Source organism: Cuculus canorus, chromosome Z (assembly GCF_017976375.1).
Source record: "Cuculus canorus isolate bCucCan1 chromosome Z, bCucCan1.pri, whole genome shotgun sequence".
Classification (NCBI taxonomy): Eukaryota; Metazoa; Chordata; class Aves; order Cuculiformes; family Cuculidae; genus Cuculus; species Cuculus canorus.
This window is the reverse complement of record NC_071441.1, coordinates 55,335,315-55,357,498: the sequence shown is the minus strand read 5'-3', so window position 1 is coordinate 55,357,498 and position 22,184 is coordinate 55,335,315. Positions and strand designations below refer to the sequence as shown.

Genomic DNA, 22,184 nt, shown 5'->3' with positions numbered 1-22,184 from the left:
ATTAGACATTCACAAGTCCATGGGGCCAAATGGGTTCCACCCAAGGGCATTAAGGAAGCTGGCAGATGTGCTCACCAAACCCCTTTCCATCATCTACCAGCAGTCCTGACTGACCAGGGAAGTTTCACTCAACTGGAGGTTGGCAAGCCTGAGCTGCAGTGATCATGCACTGGTGGAGTTGAAGGTCCTGAGGGATATGGGACAGACAAGTATAGTCAAGGCCCTAAATTTTAGGAAAGCACTTCCAGCTCTTCAAAGAGTTAGTCTGTAGGACCCCTTGGGATGCAGTCCTCAGGGATAACGGAGCAGAACAGAGCTGGAAAACATTTAGGGATGTGTTCCACAGAGTACAAGACCACTCAGTCCCCAGATACAGGAAATCAGGCAGGAAAGGGAAGTGACCAGATTGGCTGAGTCGAGACCTGCTGATCAAACTGAAGAGCAAGAGGGAACTGCACAGGCAGTGCAAGCAGGGACAGGGAACCTGGAAAGAGGATAAGGATGCTGCCTTGTCACACAGAGATGGGGTCAAGAAGGCCAAGGCGCAGCTGGAGCTGAACTTGGCAATGGAAGCGAAGACTAACAAGAAGGGCTTCTACAGGTACATCAATCAGAAAAGGAAAGTTAAAGAAAGTGTACCCCAACTGATGAATGAAAACAGTGACCCTGTATCGACAGACGAGGAACAGGCTGCAGTACTCAACAGCATTTTTCCCTCAGTCTTCACAGACAATCGCTCTTCTCACCCCTCCTGGGTCAATGGAGAACAAGAGGAGGGCCGGGGGGGGGGGGGGCGGGGGGGGGTAAAGCCCCTCCCACTGTAGAGGAAGATCAGATTCATGACCACCTGCGGAATCTCAACATAAGTAATCCTATGGGACCTCATGAGATGCATCCCAGAGTCCTGAGGGAACTGGCCGATGTGGTTGCCAAGCCACTCTCCATGATATTTGAAAGGTCATGGCAGTCAGAAGTCTGTGGTGACCGGAAGAAGGGCAACACTGTGCCCATTTTTAAAAAGGGTAGAAAAGATGACCCTGGGAACTACCAAACTGTCAGCCTCACCTCTGTGCCTGGGAAGATCATGGATTCTGCCCCTCTATTCCTCTCTTGTGAGACTCCACCTGGTGTCCTGTGTCCAGTTCTGGAATCCCCAATATAAGAAGGATATGGAACTGTTGGAATGTGTCCAGAGGAGGGTGACAAAGATGATCTAGTCAACAGCTACACCACTAAATTCCAGGAGCAGGCATTCAGTGTGCCACAGTCTATGTTTCATGCTTATAGTGACTGCATACTCAACTAAACATAGAATTTCAGCACAGGTTGTAACCACTAATTCCAAACAGCATCTGCCGAGACTCACCCGTGCATACACCCAAACCAACACTAGGAATAAATAAACAGAACAAAATATGAATTTTGCCAGTAACCAAAAAGAAATAAAACCCGCATCTGTCAACATACACCAAGACAGGAAGATCCTAGCAGCAAGCTGGAGCCTTCTGAAGAAGCAAAGCTGTAGGGCCAACTCATCCCTTGAAAATCCCTGAATTTCAGAGTGATATTTATAGTCTGAGAATGAAGGATTGGCATCTGGTTACAAAGGATCTTTAAACTGAAAGTCAGAGAATAATTCTTTCTCAAAACTGAGAAAAGTAAAAAGAGGCACACATAGACAGACAGATATATCCCTCAAGCTCCAGCTGAAACATAAACCCTTCAATAACAGGCATTCTACTGATAGCTAAAACTTGAAAGACACAGTTAAGGTTAGTGCTGGAAAAGTCAAGGAAAACTAGATTAGGACATTTACCTATTCTGAAATGTATTGTTCACAATTGCATTGAAGACAAGGCGGTCACCCACGACAGATGGTCCCCAGAATTTAAACATATTGACTGATTTCAATATTGGATATGAATGACAAAGGCGGCTGAAAAACAAAGGAAGAGAGAGCAAATTTACAGTTCTGTTAAGCAACCTCCTATGTTAGGTTTTAAGTGGGTAGTGATTAGAACAACAAGGTTTGCACAATCTAGAAGATAACTATATTGCACTAATTTATTCCACAACCCACTGAAATACAGTTAACATGTTCAGCTACAAGAGCATATAATACGAGCTTCAAACATAATGATACCACTCGTGTCATGCTGTTTCATTTTCAACACACTTTACAAACACCGACTAATTAATTCTCACTGCTTGATATTACCTTCTTTTGGAGCCAGACCATGAATCCCTTACCTAGAGAGTAACCACTTACTTCGTGGTTCCATTAATTTCTATATGACTGCATGGGGAGTAGAATATTGCTCAGTATGTAAAAATACTAGATCACAAAGCCTTTAAATAACTAAAATAAACCTGAGTAGAAAGGTTGAGCACCAGAAACAGTGTTCAAGCAAAGCAATGTCAATCTATCTATTCTTTTTAATACTGGTACTTTAAAACCTCTTTGTCAGATGGTTTCTGCTAGTGTTATTTGAAATAGAATAAAAAGCTACTCATACAGCTGTCTAATGCATAGTGGGGGTTTGTTTTCTTTTTTTAATTTGGTGTGGTTTACCGAATTATATGCAGTTCACTACCAATGCTGAGCTAAGAAACTCATCTTTGCATATACAAAGGGCTAGAAAGATGTTGAACTGATCACTGATCAATTCAGAAACACAGAACTGGCTGGCTAAATTTCAAAAGCTAAGGGCACAACACTATATTTCAAACACACAAATATTACTAATTCTATTCCCTTGTTTCCTTCCATTTGCACAGTGCATCCAACTTCCCTGTCTCTTATTATTTCAGACCTGACCTTGTACTGTGTTCAGCTAGATGTAGTCATGTTCAGCTGCATTGTCCTACTGGATTTTTTTGAACTGCTTGTGAAATAGGCTTCACCCACTCTGCTAAAATTCTGCTAGTCTAGTACAGAATATTGTCTGTGCCAGGTGAGTATCCTCTCCACTAGAACACTAGCAAAGCTGCACTTTGGACCAGGATAGTAGACAAACAGGTACACATCTGATCAAACCCAGCTACACTGCTAATGGAAAAGTTCTGCCAATACTGTGTCATCCACACCAGGGAATTCAAACAACACTTCTCTGACCTTGACAGACATTCCAGAAAAAAATCTGCTGTACAGATACAGACTAAAGCTGTGTGAAATTGAGATCTAGTTTTCAAGCTCTCTGGAGGGAGGAAAAATTAGATTTCTTCTGCAGTTCTAAACGTAGTCAAAGCCCCACTCTTTACTGGGATCCCTGTGCATCACATTAATGGGGAACAACATACAGTAAAGCCATTTTGCTTCATACTTTGAAAAAACATGCTCTGTCCTCAATAAAAAACTCATATGCACAGCCGAAAATAGATATTTCTTTGTGCAGGTTTTAAACTTGAAAACACAGCTTTGTAGCATTCCTAGCTTTCAACTCAACTGAACTCTGCAAACTTATGTACCAGTACACACACAATTATCTGTAGCTGATTAACTGACTGGCACATCTTTTTAACAGACTAATACATTCAAATGACTTTATAATTTCATTAAGAATAATCTGATCTTATTAACGATGTTCACTATAAAGATGCAAACACAGTATTATTGAAATTAAGACAGGAACAAACCACATATTTGGCCTAAATATTCAACTTTAGCAAAAAAATCTATGCCTTGAATGCTTTTACTGCAAGTGTAAGAAAGTACAGATGCAGTTCAAACTAATATTAGTGATATTCAAATGGCTTTATTCCTGCCTGCAAGATTTTTATTTACTGTCCAGCGAGAAAAGCAGGGGCAGGTGGCAGAGAGGGGAAGGAAGGTGAAGTACTTGTAAAATACCATTAGAAACTTCTTTGTCAAGCATTATCCCTCCTCTTCTCTCCCTCCATCAGAGTTTTTGTCCACAGCAACTCTTAACTGGCACCTTCAGAGGTCAGCTCTGAGTGGCCCCATAAAACATTTGTAGTGATACTCGCTATTTCTCAAGCATAAACTACAAAAACTCTGTTTTCAAAACGCTTCTGTTACTAGCTATTATTCTTGAAATTTTCAACATAGCAAATCACATTTGACATTCATTATTTCAAAGGAAACTTTTTCAGTACTGGGTTTGATGTTGTTTTCCATCTTTTCTAAAACCTAAATGTGACTCTCACTAGGTAAAATTTATCAAATGAAAACAGGTAAATATTTTGGGTCATATTAGGGCAAAAACCTGATACAATCCCTTTGAAGCCAATGAAATCACACACTGGGGTAAGGTCAGTGCATTCTAATGTAACTAAAGCAAGCTGTTTATCCAACCACTACAGAAAATCGGTTGTTATCAGTACAACTACCGGCTACAAATCAAAACTACATGAATAATGAATGGGGAAGTCATTTAATTATTAAAGTTAAAAAGTGAAAACATATCTAACATCCCTGCAGTGAATTAGGTCACTTGGTATGCAAGGAGAATTCAAAATTAACCTCAAGTGTTGCTTACAAAGAAGCTTTGTACAGAGTCCAAGAACAAGGAGGGGGAAAAAACAACGGTTTGATTCCAGAGGAAGAGAAATTAAATGCTTATATGTCTAGGCCATTCTAATAAGTCATGCCAGACACTGTCACAAAAATACTTTGCACTTATTACCTGAACATCTATTATCATAGTATCTTAGTATCATAGTATAGTTAGGGTTGGAAGAGACTTTAAAGATCACCTAGTTCCAATCCCCCTGCCATGGGCAGGGCCATACCACAAGATCAGGCTGCTCAAAGTCCCATCCAACCTGGCCTTGAATACCTCCAGGGATGGGACAGCCACAACCTCCCTGGGCAACCTGTTCCAGTGTCTCACCACTCTCAAGGTGAAGAAGTTCTTCCTAATGTCTAGCCTATATCTGTCCTTCTCCAGTTTATACCCATTGCCCCTGGTCCTATCCTCACAAGCCTTTACGAAGACTGCTCCAGCATGGGTCCCCCACAAGATCACAAGTCCTGTCAGGTCCCGAAACACTGTACACAGCATGAGTACAAAGGAGTATGGCTAAAAAGGACTCATCCTTTTCAAATAAGTAGGTTTTGAGTTGCAGTCAGGAATTACTTGTGAAATCATACAGAAGAAAGCAGAAAACACTAGAAAGTAAAGCTGGAACTACCCTTGTGAAGGCCTTGTAATATTTTCCTTTCCCCTAGCTTCTACACTTAGTTCTTGGATACCTGCTTTGCTAAATGAGGTGTCAGTGTCTGCATATGAATTTGGAGGAAGAAATCAATTAAGAGGAACGTAATGCAGAAAATCTACTTCCCCCCCCCCCCCCGAATGTATCGAATGCACCCAGTAAAATATGTTCTTTTTCATGTAGCTTTTCTGGAGAGGATAGATTGTTACACGGAGATGTGGGTAATCATCCTGACTCAAATTCTTTAATACTTCCTTTTTCTTTCTTTTATTGTGACCTTTCGTGATACATACAGCAGGAGGAGGTGAGAAGTAATAAAAATCAAGTAAGGGGATGTTTTTTGGAATTCTCAGTGCTGCTTTTAAGATACTGTTCCATCAAGACTTATTGTCCCAGCATAGTTAAAATAATTATAAAGCAATTACAGTCTAATGAGAAAGAATAGTGTGATCTAAATGAGTAACAGAGAGAAAGTAGTATTCCTTGGGATTGATAAAGCCACCTTATATGCATGCTACCATCTTACAAAAAGAAGAAGAAATCTAATATGTTTGTCAGCTAAAAGCAGGAGCCAGTGCTAAATGTTTTCGATACACAGGGAGACAGAGTTCCTGTCTCAAAGTTCTGCCTTTAAAAACTGAAAGGCTGGTGCAGAGAATATGTGATACAGCAAAGAAACATACTTTTCTTTTCCATTTTCCCATTTTTAAGGAAATTTCCACTATTTAAATTGACAATAATATAAATATATAGCTTGTGTTATAAGATATTCACATGTATTTGGAAAACCTTTTGATTTTAGGACTTATAGTTGCAAGAGTGAGTTCAGGAGGTGAACTTATATTGACCAGAAGCGAAAAAGTGAAACAAGGAAGGTCGTCTGGATTTCAGGAAGTCTACAGTTCCTAAGTGCTGGATGTCCTTTTGAAAATGAGATTATGTTTCATAAGCTATTTGTCATATGTGCACACTGCCATCTACAATGCAATACTGGGATACTTGATCTGGCTCTGATATGGATATAAGCACAGCTGAAACTAAGGGCAAGCTTCGTAATGCTACATTGCAGCTCCTACTGCAAATTTACTTTAGTCACATAATGATTTTCATTGATTTTCAGCACTCGTTACTCAATGCAGCTGATGATCTGGATCACCATAGATGCAAACTGGTGTCTTGAAATTCAACTTGCAAATCATGGCTGCTCATTCACTTTCCATAAAGGAAGGTTCTCATGGAATACATAGGAAATGTCATTTGTGTATAGACCCAATGACATTTTACAGCAGTTTTGCTCTCTTATTAGCATTTAATTGAATTTCTTAATATATTAATCAGACCATTAAACTCATCAATTCCTGGATGAAGCCCAGCCTGTAAGAATGATAAAGAAATCTAGTGAAGTTGTAGTGATGCTGCTGTCATGCATTGTATACATAAGGCCTAGCCTTTCATCCTATCTCTCCCCGTCTGCTCTCCTGAATGTTTTTTAATCAGTTATACTTTGAATCATGATTTCTAACCTCTTTCCTTTAATAATCCTTCTGGATGTCCTGCAGAGCACAAATTACAACAAGGAGAAATACCGAGGGCTGTAGGTACTATGGCTAAGTCAGTAGGTGCCAAAGGCAACTTCGTTGTATTCTCAACATTATTCTTTGTTTCTTTGAGAAATAGATCATACAGACACCCCAATAATTACATCATTTACTTACTCAGGGTTACAGCAACTGATAATGATGAAGACATTGCACAATCAGCAGGCTGCACTCATTTGTTCTGCTGCTTAACATCACTACTGTGAGACCACCATTGCTTATTATGGCTCACAGGCATCAATCATTTTACATAACACAAGGATTTTTTTCACTCAATTGCTTTCATGCTTTAGGCTGATGAGAATAATCATCATGCAACAATTACGTGCACCTTTACAGATGATGCTCAATAATTTAGGTCACTAAATATTCCGCATATATGTCTTTTGGGGGGTAAATGTTTTTCTTTTGCACCCTTTAAGGGATAAGAATAAAAATCTGTACTATTGCTTAATTCCTTCTGTGCTGAGAATCTTTATTAAAATCAAAAGCCTAACAGGGTCCAGTAACACAACACTTTTCAGTAATCATGTGAAAGAATTCAGAAGCTAAAGAGGTAGACGAAGGATTAGGTAAACAGCTGTGACGTACCAACATAGTCATAAATCCATTGGGTAGCTAAATACTCTGGGTACTGACTTGTTTGAGGGTTTATTTACGAATAATTCAACCTGTACCCGTTTTAACTACTGGCAGCTGAAAATACCTGAGCAATCTTTTCAGCAAAACTATATTTTTCAATGCGCTCACCTTTTGATCTGCTAGTTGCAGCTAACTATAAATACAGATCTCATCTGGAAAGGTTTGCACCTAATATGCAAATCAGCATTAAAAATAATGATAGATGACCTTATAGTTTATATCATGAAAAAAAGGAGGCAATCCGTGCAAGAGAATCATACAATCACAGAATAGTTTGGCTTGGAAGGGACATTTAAGATCATCTAGTTCCAATCTCCCTGCCATGGGCAGGGACATCAGACTAGATCAGGCTGCCTAAGGCCCCATCCAACCTCTAGGGATGGGGCAGTCACAGCTTCATGGGCAATCTGTGCCAGTGCCTCACCACCCTCATTGTGAAGAAATTCTTCCTTAAGTCTAGTCTAAATCTGCCCTTCTCAGTTTATACTTATTGACCCTAGTCCTATCACTACAGGCCTTTGTGAAAAGTCCCTTCCCAGCCTTCTTTTGGCCTCTTTCTGGTACTGGAAGGTCACTATAAGGTCTCCTGAGAACCTTCTTTTCTCCAGGCTGAACAAACTCAACTCTCTCAGCCTGTCCTCATAGGGAAGGTGCTCCAGCCCTCTGATCATCTTTGTAGCCCTCCTCTGGACCCGTTCCAACAGCTCTATATCCTTCTTCTGTTGAGGATTCCAGAACTGGACACAATACTCCAGAGGAGGTCTCACAAGAGAAGAATAGAGGGGCAGAATCACTTCCCTCTACCTGCTGGCCATGCTTCTTTTGATGCAGCTCAGGATGCGATTGGCCTTCTGGGGTGCAAGAGCACATTGCTGGCTCATGTCGAGCTTCTCATCAACCAGGACCCCCAAGTCCTTCTATTACCTACTGGAAAGAGTCCTTTAAACTGCTAAAAATATTACAACTCACAGGATATGGGACCCAAAGACACAGAATAGTTAAATAACCTGATGAAGGTTATGCATCCATTCTGTGTGCACACAAACAAAACAGAACCTGTTCCTTACGATTCTTCTTTTCTGACTTATTCTTTCTAGCGGCATAAGGATCTGCCAGCTAATGTTTGGAGTATCATTTCATACAGGGTCAGCATCAATTTTATCCTGACTTGATGACTAACTCTGCATTTAAAACACTGCAACAACCACAAGGAGGCCAGATTTCTATTCCTATTTCAAATACTGATTTTCTGCAGTTTCAGGAGGATAACACAGCCTCTTTTGCCTCAGGGTCTGCATGTGGAACAGAAAAAGGATAATCTTTGACTTCCACAGTGGTGTAGCGTGCTATGGGAGATGTACCGCACAAATAGTTCAGAGGCCTACTGCAGTCCGAGGAGAAAGAGAAGTCACAAAGGTTTGGGTCTGTATTTTTCATAGAACAAATCCATTTAGAACCATATGCAAAAACTATGATGTAGAAAATTACCTTGCTGAAATACTTGCTACTGCCTCCATCCAAGCCATGACCTGGCCACCAGAAGTGTTTCCGTCATGGTTTGCATGGGCAGGCTGGACAAGCTCAACACTCTGTACATGAGTAAGGTCAGTTGAAACTGCATCTTCCTCTTCAAACGTATCTGAAATATGGTAGCAATGTATTAATGAACTATATAAGCTGGTAATTCTGATAGCCAAGAAGAAAATACATCCAGCTATTGAAGTGTGCAATTTGCTTCAGACACAATGGAAAGAATTAAAAAAGAAAGACACAGAAGAGCTCTATTCTTTGCAAGGAAAGCAAGAGGCTAAAGGTTTGTTGTTCTTCCAAAAAATGTGAAAGGCAGGGGACGGCGCAACCCACAGTCTATCACAGCACAGTGATCCTTCCCAGCCCTGACTACATCCTTCAAAGAAGCTGTGTCAGAAGCAGTTACTGTGAAAGCTGGCTAGCTGTGAATGCAGGCAGCAAACTGCCTCTGCATGGTTGCTATGCATCATCTCTATCAGATGTGGTCAGAGCAATTTATCACTTATTCAAATGCCTTTTGTAGGCTTTGACCACCATGAATGACCGGCACCCATGCAAATGTATCTAATTAAGGTTAGAGCATGACATTGTTGTTTCATAACATGTTACTAATCTTGTGATTACGGCAGAAAACACAGAACACACAAAAGAGAAATATGATCTCATCCAGTAACCATCTTCAATTATCTGAGCACTTCCACTTTCAAGTGTTTAGCCACACATCCTCATTCTAATCTTTGTTTTTTTCAGTTACATTTTGCAAGAACAGATTTAGGCATGAAATTATGTCAGTCATTTTAAAACTGCATATCTTTGCTAGAAGCTTCTTGTCCTGAATTGTATTTTTTACTTTTGCCATAATTAACTAACTTTATGGTTATATAAAAATGTGGACACGTTCCACTAGCTTGCACTTTGGACCTACTTCAGTTGTTCCATAAGATCCACTGAGAAGACAAACTTCATCTTGTGGCTATGATTTATACCTATTTTGCTACCTGACAGCCTTTACATGCAATATTTTCTTCTCTCTTTCTGCTATTTTGCTTGTTTCGTCTCCTTTAGGAGGTGAATTAGAGCAGAACAAAGATAAGATCTTTCAAGGAAGTTTCCAGGTAATGCAGTGTAAACCATCAACCTCTGATTTGTCTTTCATGGTATTAAGCTGTCTTCTATAAGACAGTTGCCATGAAGACAAATAACTTGTTTGCCTTCAAGTCTCTTCACTTCTATACAGCCTTATTAAATAGTTAAGTTTAGAATTTATATTTACAACAGATTTCATCTTTCCTCAACATAATGACTGTTGTTTATACATGGAGTTACAGCTCAGATTTTCCAAATTCCAGTGTATTTCCTGCAATTTCTTTGCAGGGGAACACCGCAACTTTTGAGCACAACTGTCTTTAGGAACAGACATTACCTTTAGAAATAAAGACGGACCTTTATAGTTTCTTGGCTCAATTTTTCTACTTTGGCTATGAGGTTTCTACTTTGGTTATGAGGAACTTCAATCTTTTTTACCGGTTTTGAACTCCACGTAATGGAGTCTCTCCTGCTTGTTGGGAATGATTTGACAGCGCATAGTTCTTAGTGCTTTCTTGCAAAGACATAGCCATAAACCTGAATGAATTTTATCCTCCTATCCACAACACAACTACAGCCATAAGACTTTATCACTGTATGGCGAAGTTCCATGTGAACTGTTAAACCTTATACATATAACCTATGTCAAGATCTGCATTTCATATCTGTTTAATGTATGCTTGGCCTTCAAACCTGCATTTTTAAATCTCTAATTTCTGAAAGACAAAGAAGTATCACTCTATTAGAAAAGAACTCATAAATATAGCACATGCTTTTCTACAGGATACTGCAACCTCAAGGGACTCTACTCAGATGTTTTGTCTGATTTTTCCTCCCTTGTAGCTGCCCACAAATGATTTGTTCCATTACTGCAGTAATCACCTTCCTTATTACTCTCCTGCATTAGGTTTTGAAAGACCTGTTCATAGCCCAGTCGGATTCTTCTTCTCTCAATAGCCGGAGTGTGCTCCAGGTCGTCTTCTGCAGACAAAAGCTCTACAGGTTCTAATTGAATCTATGCAAATGAAAAAAAAAAACCACAAACCTGAATACCACAATCATAACAAAGTGCACTTTGAACTTAAAACAGCATCAGCATTTTCTACAACCTTTCACTATCAGCGGTCCAAGATGACAAGTTCTATTAATGTAAACAAGCACAGAGTTAAAGTTCAAGAGATTCTGCATTATCCTTTCAGAATAATGTGCCAACGATCAGTCACTTATGTGGTTTGTCTACAAGCTCGGCCTCAGAACAGAAAGAAAACTTAAAATAATGCACAAGCACTGAAGAAAAAAAATTTTGTGTTCTGCAGTGATGCTGCTAATGTTACTCAGTCTTTTAAGTGTTTACTCAAACCTTCTTGCAGCTTCCTTGTCTCCTTTCTGTCCCTCCTCAAGAGCTTCCTAGGTGGCCCAGCTAAGAGATTAAGAGGGTGAGTTCACACTGTTGCTCTCTGCACAACTTCCAAAAAATGGATTTGAAAAAATGTTCTCTAAAGTCTAGCAGAAATTCATTTGTGATGTAATTTGAACTGAAGTCTCAAACTCCCTCTAGGCCATTCCTGTCTTACGTTTAATCTTAGTTAATCACCACCAATTTAACCCTGAATTAACCTCTCTGGATATCTGGGCAAAAGTTCAACAGGTTGATGCCATGGACACGATATAGAACCAGTATTAAACAATCCTTGCTTTATACTATTTTAGTATTTCAGGTTAACCAATTTAGCCATTAATCTTTCAGAGACAAGTTGGACTTTAGTTTTGGTAAAACTGTTCAGATCTCTTTTTTCAGCATCTTGCAATATATCATTGCAGAACAGAAAGGAGAAATCATTCATATACATTAATTGTTCATGGGATTACTACTCCATGCCAATCTGCAGTGGATGTTTAAAAGAAAGATGCACTGTCGTAACATGTTCAATGAGACAGGAAGGTCACATACATAATTCTAGTCACTTACGTTCAAGAAAGTAGAATACTACATACAGAGGGAGTTTATTAAGAGGATCTGAGGAACGTTTGGCCTTTCCCATGTATAAACTTTGGAAGAGCTACACCTGTTTCAAAGGGCAGTGTGAGCACCAAACAGTGCCATGACTGATTTCTAAATACCTCCAGGGAGCCAAGCACTGGGGAGGAAAAACAATATTGACATGAAAAACATAAATGTGAAGGAATTAACTTAGATTGAAAGCTAGCTTAAAAATGATGTCTTATATCTGAATAGTAATGTTTGAATAAACTCCTCAAAAGATGGCATGCAGGATAAAGCAACTTCACCTCCAATACCCTTCCAGGTTTCAAGATCTATGCAGATCCGTTTCTGAAAAGGAGTCCGAGCAGACTCACAGGGATCTCTCTTCCAATGCCTGTCTCTGTCAATACTGTCAAAAACACAATTTCTGTTACTAGCAAATATCCAACAGAAAGTGGAAACAATAAAAAAAAGCCTAACAGCTTCAGAGCAGAGATGTGGAAAAACCCAATTTCTCTGTATAGTCTGGACTTCATGCTGTTTTCTCATTACTGATCAGGATAATCAGGTATGAACACCCTCCTGTGTTTCACAACCAGAAGACTTTGGTTATTTCATAGAAACTCAGTCTGAGTAACATAGAAGAAAACAGAAAGAATACCTCTCCAGCACCAGCTGGTTTGGCTACATGTGTTGCATACGCCAGACTCACAATTTTTTCAACATTAGTCAAAACATCCCACACCGTAATCTTGATGCCAACCTACAAGGAAGGAGACAAAAAAGGTATTTACATCATTGTCAGTTGAGCTGAGACAAAATGCTGCAGTGTTTATCAAATTATTCACATGCAGCCCCTAAAATCCTAAAGGAAAAGAGGTAAAAAACCTGCTCTGCTCTCACTGATACATCTCTGAACACATAAAACGATCACAATATTCACTGAGCTCTGAAAAGTTCTTTAGTACAACAGTGTATGTATGTTTAGCATCACTTGTAGGGTAAAATAAAAATAGGAAAGATGCTTAGGTTTAGTTCTATGGATACCCCTTTCCATTTACTTGTGTGCCATTTGGAGTCCCCATATGAATCTCTCTAAGATCTGTATAAGCAAAAAAGTCTGTATAAACATATAAAACACAATTAAATGCTTGACAATTTAACACTGTATTTGATCCTGCGAGACAGGCCTGACATGCATCAAAGCTTCTGATTTTTTTCTAATTTTCAGAACCTTTTGGAATACATTATCTGTGAGATGCATCAGTCCTATTAATATTAATAGGAAATGGACTCAGGCACAATACAGAGAAAAGTACCCTTAATGCATAATTCTAATTTCAAGTAAGTGATTGGGCAACGCACTGCATGCTTGTTACAATGTGAAAAGTAAGACCATGTATGTGCCTGACAAATATTATCAGATCAGAAGTTTCAAAAATACCTAGAACTCTACCTACTTAGTGGATCCAAGCTCTGACCTAAAGACTGCTTAGAGGTCAACAGCTTTGAACTGGATGAACACCACCTATCCCATTGTACCTGTCAAAGATTTTAAGTCTCCAAGGTCCAGTTTTTATTTTCACATGGATTGCTTTACAGGAAACATGCAATTGTAACACTCATTATGAAACTGGAGTTTCATTAGGCTGTTTAGATATCTGGACAAAGCTCCTTTTGGAACACAGAAGACAGGATGCATGTTGCCTACCTCTGCTCCTCTCACCTCTTTTCTATTTGTTAAATATCATCAGGAATAACAGTGATGATCTCTTACCTCCGTGCTGGTTTTGAACGCTCTGTTCACCTTTGCTTTGATGGTAATAATCTGACCAACCCTGTTAAGAAGGATAACATGTTATGCTACATACCTATGCAGCTTCATAAGAGTTTGAACCTGCCCTTCTAGGTGTTCCTAGCAGTAGTGAGGAAAATCTCAGTAATCACTTGTGTTTTCCATTCCATACTGAAAAGGCAGTGAAAACAGTTTAGCACTGATATTCATCGGTCAGACTTCACTCAAGTTCAATAACAATTTTAGTCACTCAAAAACTGCATAAGCTTAATACTAGCACCCCTCTTCCTTGCTGATATCTGAATGACCTCAGATGTGTTACAGGTCCCCGTTAAAGGATTTTTACCAGGCAGCAGGTAACTCTAGGCTTGCTTTATTCACAACTCAGAGTTGAGACACCACCTCAGTGAGTGGCAAATGCCCAGCAAATGCCCACATAAAATCATCAGATATTTATATAGCATTATACAATAAGTATTTTCTTTGAAAAGTTCTTGGTGTTCTTCCATATGCTCCTAGTTCTTTATTCTTCATGAACTCAAAAGTTCACAAAAGTCCACCTTGACAATTCATCTTGGCTGTCTTGTTTCGGTTCTCCGTCTGAAGTGATGCCTCAACAAGTCATGTTCCTCCTCTGGTCATAAACATCTAATGCTTGTGTTCTAAGTCTAACATTTCTTACACAATCTGTTGATTCAGCTGGACTGGGTCTGCACATGGTAAAATTGAACAGTATTCTTGTAGCTTTCATACAGATTAATTCCCAACAATTGTCCTGATCATACTCTTCATACAATACTCTATTTATCATAATCAACTATCAATAATATCTAGGTAAATTTTATATATATAGTTATCATATTCTTGCATTTCTCTTAGCAGACCCCAAGAAATTTTGGTCTATATTCTGCTTTTGCACTCACAACAGATCTTGCTGTAAGTTACACCAAATCATTGAGTATATCCAGCTGCAAACATACACAAGATACACTCTAAGTGCATTCCCTAGCATACAGACACATGCACATGAGGAAATAATCCCAAGACGAAAAGGTATTCTTTGACACCTTTGAAGGATGAGGAAAGAACTACCTTTTCAAGTTTTGGCCAAGAACAGGGCTGTCCCTTCTGTCCTAACAGTGTACCCCTGAACAACTACTCTACTACACAGAATGCCTGAACAGAATTACATCTTTTCACCTATACAGAACCAAATTTAAATGAAAAAGTAATTTCTTTCCTTCTAGAACTTCCAAAGTACCTGTTACATGTTGATAAACATGTAACCCTTCTAACCCTTGTTTTCAAACCCTTAACATCCTAAACAGAACACAACGCTGAAAGGGTGGAAAGAAGGTAGTTTCCCCTAAAGTTTTAAGAAGCAAAGCAGTAAAAGGACATCATGTGCCTGGTTAAGTTAGAACCACAGCCAAAATAACTGGGCATCAGGCCACTGACCTGGAATTTAAACTGACTTACAACGGCTAAAGATCAGAACGAGCAAAAGTCATCTCACTGCATCTGAGACTGCAAAATGTAACTGAGACCACCTCAGTACCTATGAAATAGGCATTTACAGCTATGGATTTGGCACAGTTATGAACCCAGTTTATATTAAAAAAAAAAAATCTTTATAATTTCTTCCTGATTTAATGAATAGGGTCTTGACATTCAAATTCTTTCTCTCAGTGCCAGAACTTCAAATGAATTGCTACCAAACACTAGAATGGGGAACAGGGAACCTACTCTTTTACAGTATCAGACAGGAACAACCAACTGCACAGAAACCTTCTCTTATTCACATTCAAGAACCCAAGTGGCAAGAACCCAAGTGGAAGCCTTTGAGTAGATGGGGGGGAAATAGTTGAAAGAATTAAGACCATCTGCAGATACACAACCCTTATTACTTTTTGAAGAAGATATTCTGAAGGAGTTTTTCTATCATTCACTGTAAAGAAAAAGCACAATCATAACGTAATAGTTCTAAACTGCACAGCTAAGGGAAGCACAGCTCATTTACAAAAAGGAGAATGTATTCAGAACAGTAACGAAATAGTGGTGTTCAAGCTTGGAAAAGAAGTTATCATTATGGTCTTATAAAAAGTCTTTAGAAAGCTTAGGGAAAGAAATCAGCCAAGTACCCTGAAACACCTCTGAAGACTCTATACATCTTAAAACTCCCAAGAGGATTACAGTAAAGCAGCAGTAGAAGCCATGACAAGTACAAGGTGAAAGAAGACACATCACTGAGATAACCGCTATGATTCAACATACTGATACTGAGTGTTAAAAAGACGGAGACTTGAGTCTCTACAGATGTTTGCAGAAGACATCACAGTCCCTGCTGAGAATATCATGAGGCTGGATTGTCTATGAGGTCTCAGCATGGCCTACAAGAGGTCTCTACCTCAGGCTTACTGGCAGAGCGCTATTCTTCTTTGCAAAGACTGTTTATTTCACCTCTGTCAGTGACACATTCCTGGTGACCTCTCTTCCTCTGTGCGTGAATGTTGCTCAGGAGGGGTTGAGAGAGGCAAGCCTGAGTCTGTCCACCTTTGTCGAAACTGAAGGGTTAGGAACAACAGAAAAAAGCTGGATGTGATCTGACTCAGCCTAAGACATCAGTCCCACCTTAAGGCGAGGCTGGACTTCACAGACATTAGAATTTCTATCTGGCTGACTGGCATCTGCTCTGGTGCTCCAAGCAGTCTATGCAGCTGGATTCACAGTTCACTGCAGAAAAGTGTAGTCCTCTAGGGTCTGTGGCCACATCAGAAAATAAAGATAGAAGAACTTAGATGGACAGACAGTATTATAGGGAAACAGCTTTCAGGAGCTGTTTCAAAATGAAATATTTTACCTTTTATCATGTATTCTGACTTTGGACAAACTGATTTATTTATCCCAGAAAGCTAATCAGCTTAGGGCATTTAAACAGATATGTAAGGGCAGAAGTCGCAGAACACCACAATTCCACTTTTAACCAGCAGAAAGCTTTCGAAATACATAAGAATGAACTGAATATGGTTCACATATGGAACACTCAAAAAACCCGCAATATAAAATCAGATTTTCTTAGTACAACTTAGCTCATATTAAAAGACAAGGAAGAGAGATTTATTTGTTCTCATGGCATAAAACTGAGGTTTGCAATATACAGATTTGTCTGTTTCCATGTCAACTGAAAAGAAATATGCACAGAAGAGTTAATCCTTACAGAACATTTGGTAACCTGAGCTAGGTAAATGAAACCTTACAGCAGGTAACTTACCAACACTTTTTTAATTTACTAGACCGAGATAAAAGAGCTCTCTAATTTATGCAAGATGCCTGTATAATCAACAAGAACTAGCAGAATCGAGAAATTACACAGTAGGCTACATATAGGATGTTAGGGGTGACCTAAGGCGGAAAAATAATTACTGAAACCACTTCACAGTTACTGGGCTTGTACCCTAACTTCTTGTTAAAAATGAAACCTTGGCACCACAAGTGGGAGGAGAACAGGATACATATTTGCAAACATATTTGTAAGTATTTTCATTATATTTTAGAAGCTCCGTTCTGCTCTCAGAAACAAGAGAAAAAAAAAATGTTCTGAATTCTGAATTGTTATGCCTGGAAGAAAAACATTATCTTGACTTCATTTCTAGGACTCTTTGACTGCAGTTTTCACAGAAAGGACATTTTGCTAAGGACAAAATTTAAAACACAGAACAACTACAAGCAGAACAAACACTTTAATTTTGTAAAACAGGCCAAGAAATTCTCTCTCAGTTCTAGACTTCAGACCACGTTCACTTCTTTGTCACTGGTTCTAGTCCTCAACCTAACAACCACTAAAAAGCTGTTTAGAAGTGTGAGTGGATGCTTACTTTTACACTTGTGTGTAAAGTGTCAGTGATTATACAGGCATCTTTACTTGTGTAAAAAGTGTCAGTTTTGAACTGACATCAGCTGTACATCTGACAGACAGTGTTGCTCCATTCAAATTAAGCCCTGTATTATCTTGTAGGGTTGGTCAACATTTGGTGATCAAAATGCAAAACATTTCTGCTTTGTTGCAATGCATTTCTTTTAAAAGAGCTGAAAGGAAGCAATGGTATGAAATAAACTGAAAGAGCACTTGCAACAATAAAAAATCCACACAATAACTGTTACAGGTGTGTATAAACTACTTAACAGAGATAAGTAATGGCCTGCAGTTAATTCCTTTAACTAGGACCAAAGATCAGTGGGCCATCACTTTCTCACCTGGTATCTAGGCGGCCAAGTCAAAGTAGCTACAGTTTATTGTTGACCTGGGAAATTAATCCATTTCTTAGGTGGGTCAGGGTATCACAGATAGAAAACAGCAATTTTGAGACTTAACCATGTGACTCCAGAGGGTTCAGATTTTACAGTGCCCTAGTTTATCTCTGCCAAATAAGAATCTCTACAATGAAAACATTTGACTGTTGTTAGCTGTTTCCGTACCTGGCAGCCTCTTCAAACTGTATGTCATCCATAGATGCTGTCACACAAGACACACCAGCATGTTTCTCAGCTTCAATAGAGACACATAGACACAATCACATCGCATCTGCAGCAAGCTATTCACCGATATCCTTCTGCATGACAAGTAGAGATGAAACATAGCAGATCCCAGTTCTTTTTTTGATCACCCTAATGCAAGTCTGCAGTGGATGCCTTAGAAAAAAAAGCGGCCAAAGAAAATTGAAGTTAATATTTATCATAAGATTAGAGTAACTTCAGGAGATGAGATTAGATGATGACAATGATCCTACTCAGTTAAAAGCTCTGCTTAAGGTCTTTCTCTAGAAATGAACACTCTGGTAAGAGAGAGCTAACAAGCACGTTGCAGGACAAGAGTCAGAAAGTATTATGAAGCTTACACAAATGTCAACAATGTCCCTCAAAAGACGTTGCCATGAATGTGGCTATGTCAAACCAGTGTGGAAGTTTTATATTAGTTGAGGATTCTCAGACACAGGAAAAAGACCGACTGGCTGATTCATGTGGTCACAGCAGTGCAAAGCAGGCAAGTACATGTCCTCAGTGCTGTACTAAAAATGCAAAAATTAAATAAAAACAAATACAAACAAGATTTCAAAAAAAAAAAAAGAATCAAACCCAAGTATTTACTTATTGTAAAATATATTCACCAAAATTTGAACTGTCTTCTTCATGTCCCTAGGATGCATTTAATTACAAAAAAAATGTGCCTTATTTGTATTAATTACGAAAGTTAATCTGGAAAAGATAAACACTTTCTTTACTTTTAATACTCAATAGCCCAATAGTTGTGTTTTTACAGCAAGTTATTGTCATTTGTTACTTATTTGACCATAGCATCTTGAATTCCATGTCACAGGTCAGATCACCACATTAGGAGCTGTATAAACACACGGAACCCCTGCTACAGAAAGTTTTCCCAGAGGCAAAAGAGAGGACTAGCAGGAAACCCAGTAAACAGCAGTATCCAAAAGGCAAGAGATCTCACTGCCAAGCAAACCAATCTTTTTAGTGAGCATTGCAAGAAAAAGCTTGGAGGAATTAGAGAGAGGATGGTGCACAACTTTCATCAGTATCTAAGGAGGTCCCTTCGAAAACACAGGGAAAACCACATGAAGTCACTTACCATGACCACAGCAAACTGTGATGAGAGGGAAGAGGTTAGTAATGACTAAGAGGCTGAGGTCACCACTGTGACAGGTAAAACAAGATGGTGATAGTCATAAATAGTCTCAAACATGAGGAAGTCGCCAACCAGGCAGATCACGTCTAAAGCTGCAGGATGTGACATGAAGAAGGTGCAAAGCCCAAGCACTTGCAACCACACCAGCTGGCACTAATGTGGCTGAAAGATGGTAAAGGCAAACAAATCTCTGCCTGACTTTGCTGTGACACAAGAAGCAAAACAAGGAAATGTGTTCAAAATTGCTCTGCCACTTCAGAGTAGGGACTCAAGTTCGGGTGCTGCTGAGAACCTGAGTGAGAAGGCTGTCCACAAAGAGCACTGTTACAGGGTAAATCACTGAAGTGCTAAAATCACACAACTCTTTTGTGTCAGAATAGATTTAAAAAAATAAAATAAAATTGATCATATTGGGAAGTTGCTACATGCTAGGTAGGTTTTAGGTTATTGTGTGGGACATGTTCTCCAGGATCCCAACTCTTTCTATATATGAAGAGTGGATTATGTAAAGCTGCACCGAATGTGGCACATGCCTACGCAGCGAGCGCACCACGGTCACCCCATCGCACAGGGACACCATCCAGACATGAGTTGCCCAAATATACTTGCTGTTCTCCACAAGGCTCATTATGGGCTGCTAATGTATGCAGCTGTACTTGGAAATGGAGTTCAGCGACAGCAGAGATGGCAAGGTTTTCTTGGTGCTTTAGATGCAGCTTTCACTTCCAGAAATTAGCTGAGGAGATTCTAAAAGTTTTCAAAGCAGAGTTACACCAGACACAGTGCGTTGGTGTGGTTTGGTTTGTGGGTTGGGTTTTTTCCTCCCCAAATGCACCAATATTCTTATATTCATACTTTCTCACTCTCTGGATGACTGTTCCTCATCTGAACTCCCAAATTTTGCACACTCCCCCTCCCCGGGCTCAAATATTCCCTTGGGACCCTTCCTCCCCCAGCTTCATAGGGCCAAAATTCCACCTCCTTCTCCCCCACCACTGGCAAACACTGGGATGTCCTGTAACTGGCAAACAAACACTAGAGTGTCCTGACACTGGGAAGCACCAGGGTATCCTGTAAAAGGCAAGTAAACAGCGGGGTGTACCCCCACCAGCAAACATCGGGACATCTTCTAACCAGCAAATATCGGGATGTCCTGTAACCACCAAACACCAGGATAATCCTCTAGCCAACAAACACCGGGATGTCCTGTAACCAGAAAACACCGGAATGTTCTGAAACTAGGAAAGAGTGGGATGTCCTGTAACCAGCAAATACCGGGATGTCATGAAACCAACAAACACCGGGATGACCTGAAACTGGGAAACAAACACCATGATGCCTCGCCACCAGGAGACACCGGGGTGTCCTGGCACCGGCAAACAAACACTGGGATGTCCTGTAAAAGGAAAATAAACACAAGCACATCCCCTAACCGGCAAACACCGGGATGTCCCTACACCAGGAGTCACCGGGACATCCCATAACCGGCAGACAAACCCCAGTCCATCCCGAGGCCGGGCACGGAGCCCCGTGACGCCCGCCCCGGTGCCCGCGGTACCTGCGAGGCAGGCGGTGGCGTCCATCCAGCGCAGCAGCCGCCCTGCGCTCAGCTCGGCGCCGCGGCCGGGCAGGACGGTGTGGCAGGAGCGGAACGAGCCCATCGCTCTGCGCCGAGCGGCCCTGGCGGCCATCGGGAACGGGCCGGGAGCGAACCGCGGGCCAGGGAGGGGCCGCAGGGATCCAAATGGGCTGGGCCGATGGACTGAGGGCGATGGGATGAGGTTTAACAAGGCCAAATGCCGGGTCCTGCACTTGGGGCACAACAACCCTATGCAGTGCTACAGACCGGGAGAAGTCTGGCTAGAAAGCTGCCTAGAGGAGAAGGACCTGGGGGTGTTGGTTGACAGCCGACTGAATATGAGCCAGCAGTGTGCCCAGGTGGCCAAGAAAGCCAATGGCATCTTGGCTTGTATCAGAAACGGCGTGACCAGCAGGTCCAGGGAGGTTATTCTCCCTCTGTACTCGGCACTGGTGAGACCGCACCTTGAGTACTGTGTTCAGTTCTGGGCCCCTCACCACAAGAAGGATGTTGAGGCTCTGGAGTGTGTCCAGAGAAGCAGGATGGATAGATGGGCTGGGACCAACGGGATGAGGTTCTACAAGGCTGAGGACAGGCTGAGAGAGTTGGGGTTTTTCAGCGTGGAGAAGGCTCCAAGAACATCTTATAGTGACTTTCTAGTACCTAAAGGGGTTACAGGAAGGCTGGAGAGGCACTGTTTACAGAGGCTTGTGGGGAACAGGCCCATCACACTAGTTACATTCCAGAAGATACTGGCTCTGAAAATCAGCATGCTGTGCTTTTCTCTGTTTCTATTCTGTGGCTTCAGAAAATACGTTTGTACTGATTTTTCTTTGCTTCTTGGACTGGCATCTCTGAAGGAAATAAAGAACCCCCTAGGAACTTGGAGTGGCATCATTCACTCATGGCAACATGAACATGGTTTGTAAGTAGGATGCAGCTGGTATTTTCTCCCTCGTTATCTGCTCAATCCAGATGACAAAATCTCAAGTATCACTTTCTGACACCTTGGATCCTGGATCTCAGAAGGAAGAGTCTTTAAACAGAATAAAATATTTTTCTCTTTGAAAAAAAAAATATAGTGTTTTGCCTGC

The 22,184-nt window shown here is 40.5% G+C and overlaps 1 protein-coding gene across 1 annotated transcript in view; it reads right to left on the bottom strand.

The window, feature by feature from the left end:
* Positions 1 to 21,202, bottom strand: part of ACOT12 (acyl-CoA thioesterase 12) — a 33,162-nt gene extending 11,960 nt beyond the window's left edge. The window contains exons 1-8 of the mRNA XM_054054814.1: positions 20,787 to 21,202; positions 19,455 to 19,519; positions 18,290 to 18,359; positions 13,796 to 13,856; positions 12,680 to 12,781; positions 10,917 to 11,049; positions 8,907 to 9,057; positions 1,817 to 1,936 (exon numbers count right to left, since the gene is read on the bottom strand). Of these exons, the coding sequence (XP_053910789.1) occupies positions 1,817 to 1,936; positions 8,907 to 9,057; positions 10,917 to 11,049; positions 12,680 to 12,781; positions 13,796 to 13,856; positions 18,290 to 18,359; positions 19,455 to 19,519; positions 20,787 to 21,202 (1,118 nt within the window). The remainder of the gene's footprint in view (positions 1 to 1,816; positions 1,937 to 8,906; positions 9,058 to 10,916; positions 11,050 to 12,679; positions 12,782 to 13,795; positions 13,857 to 18,289; positions 18,360 to 19,454; positions 19,520 to 20,786) is intronic.
* Between the last annotated feature and the right edge of the window lie 982 nt (positions 21,203 to 22,184).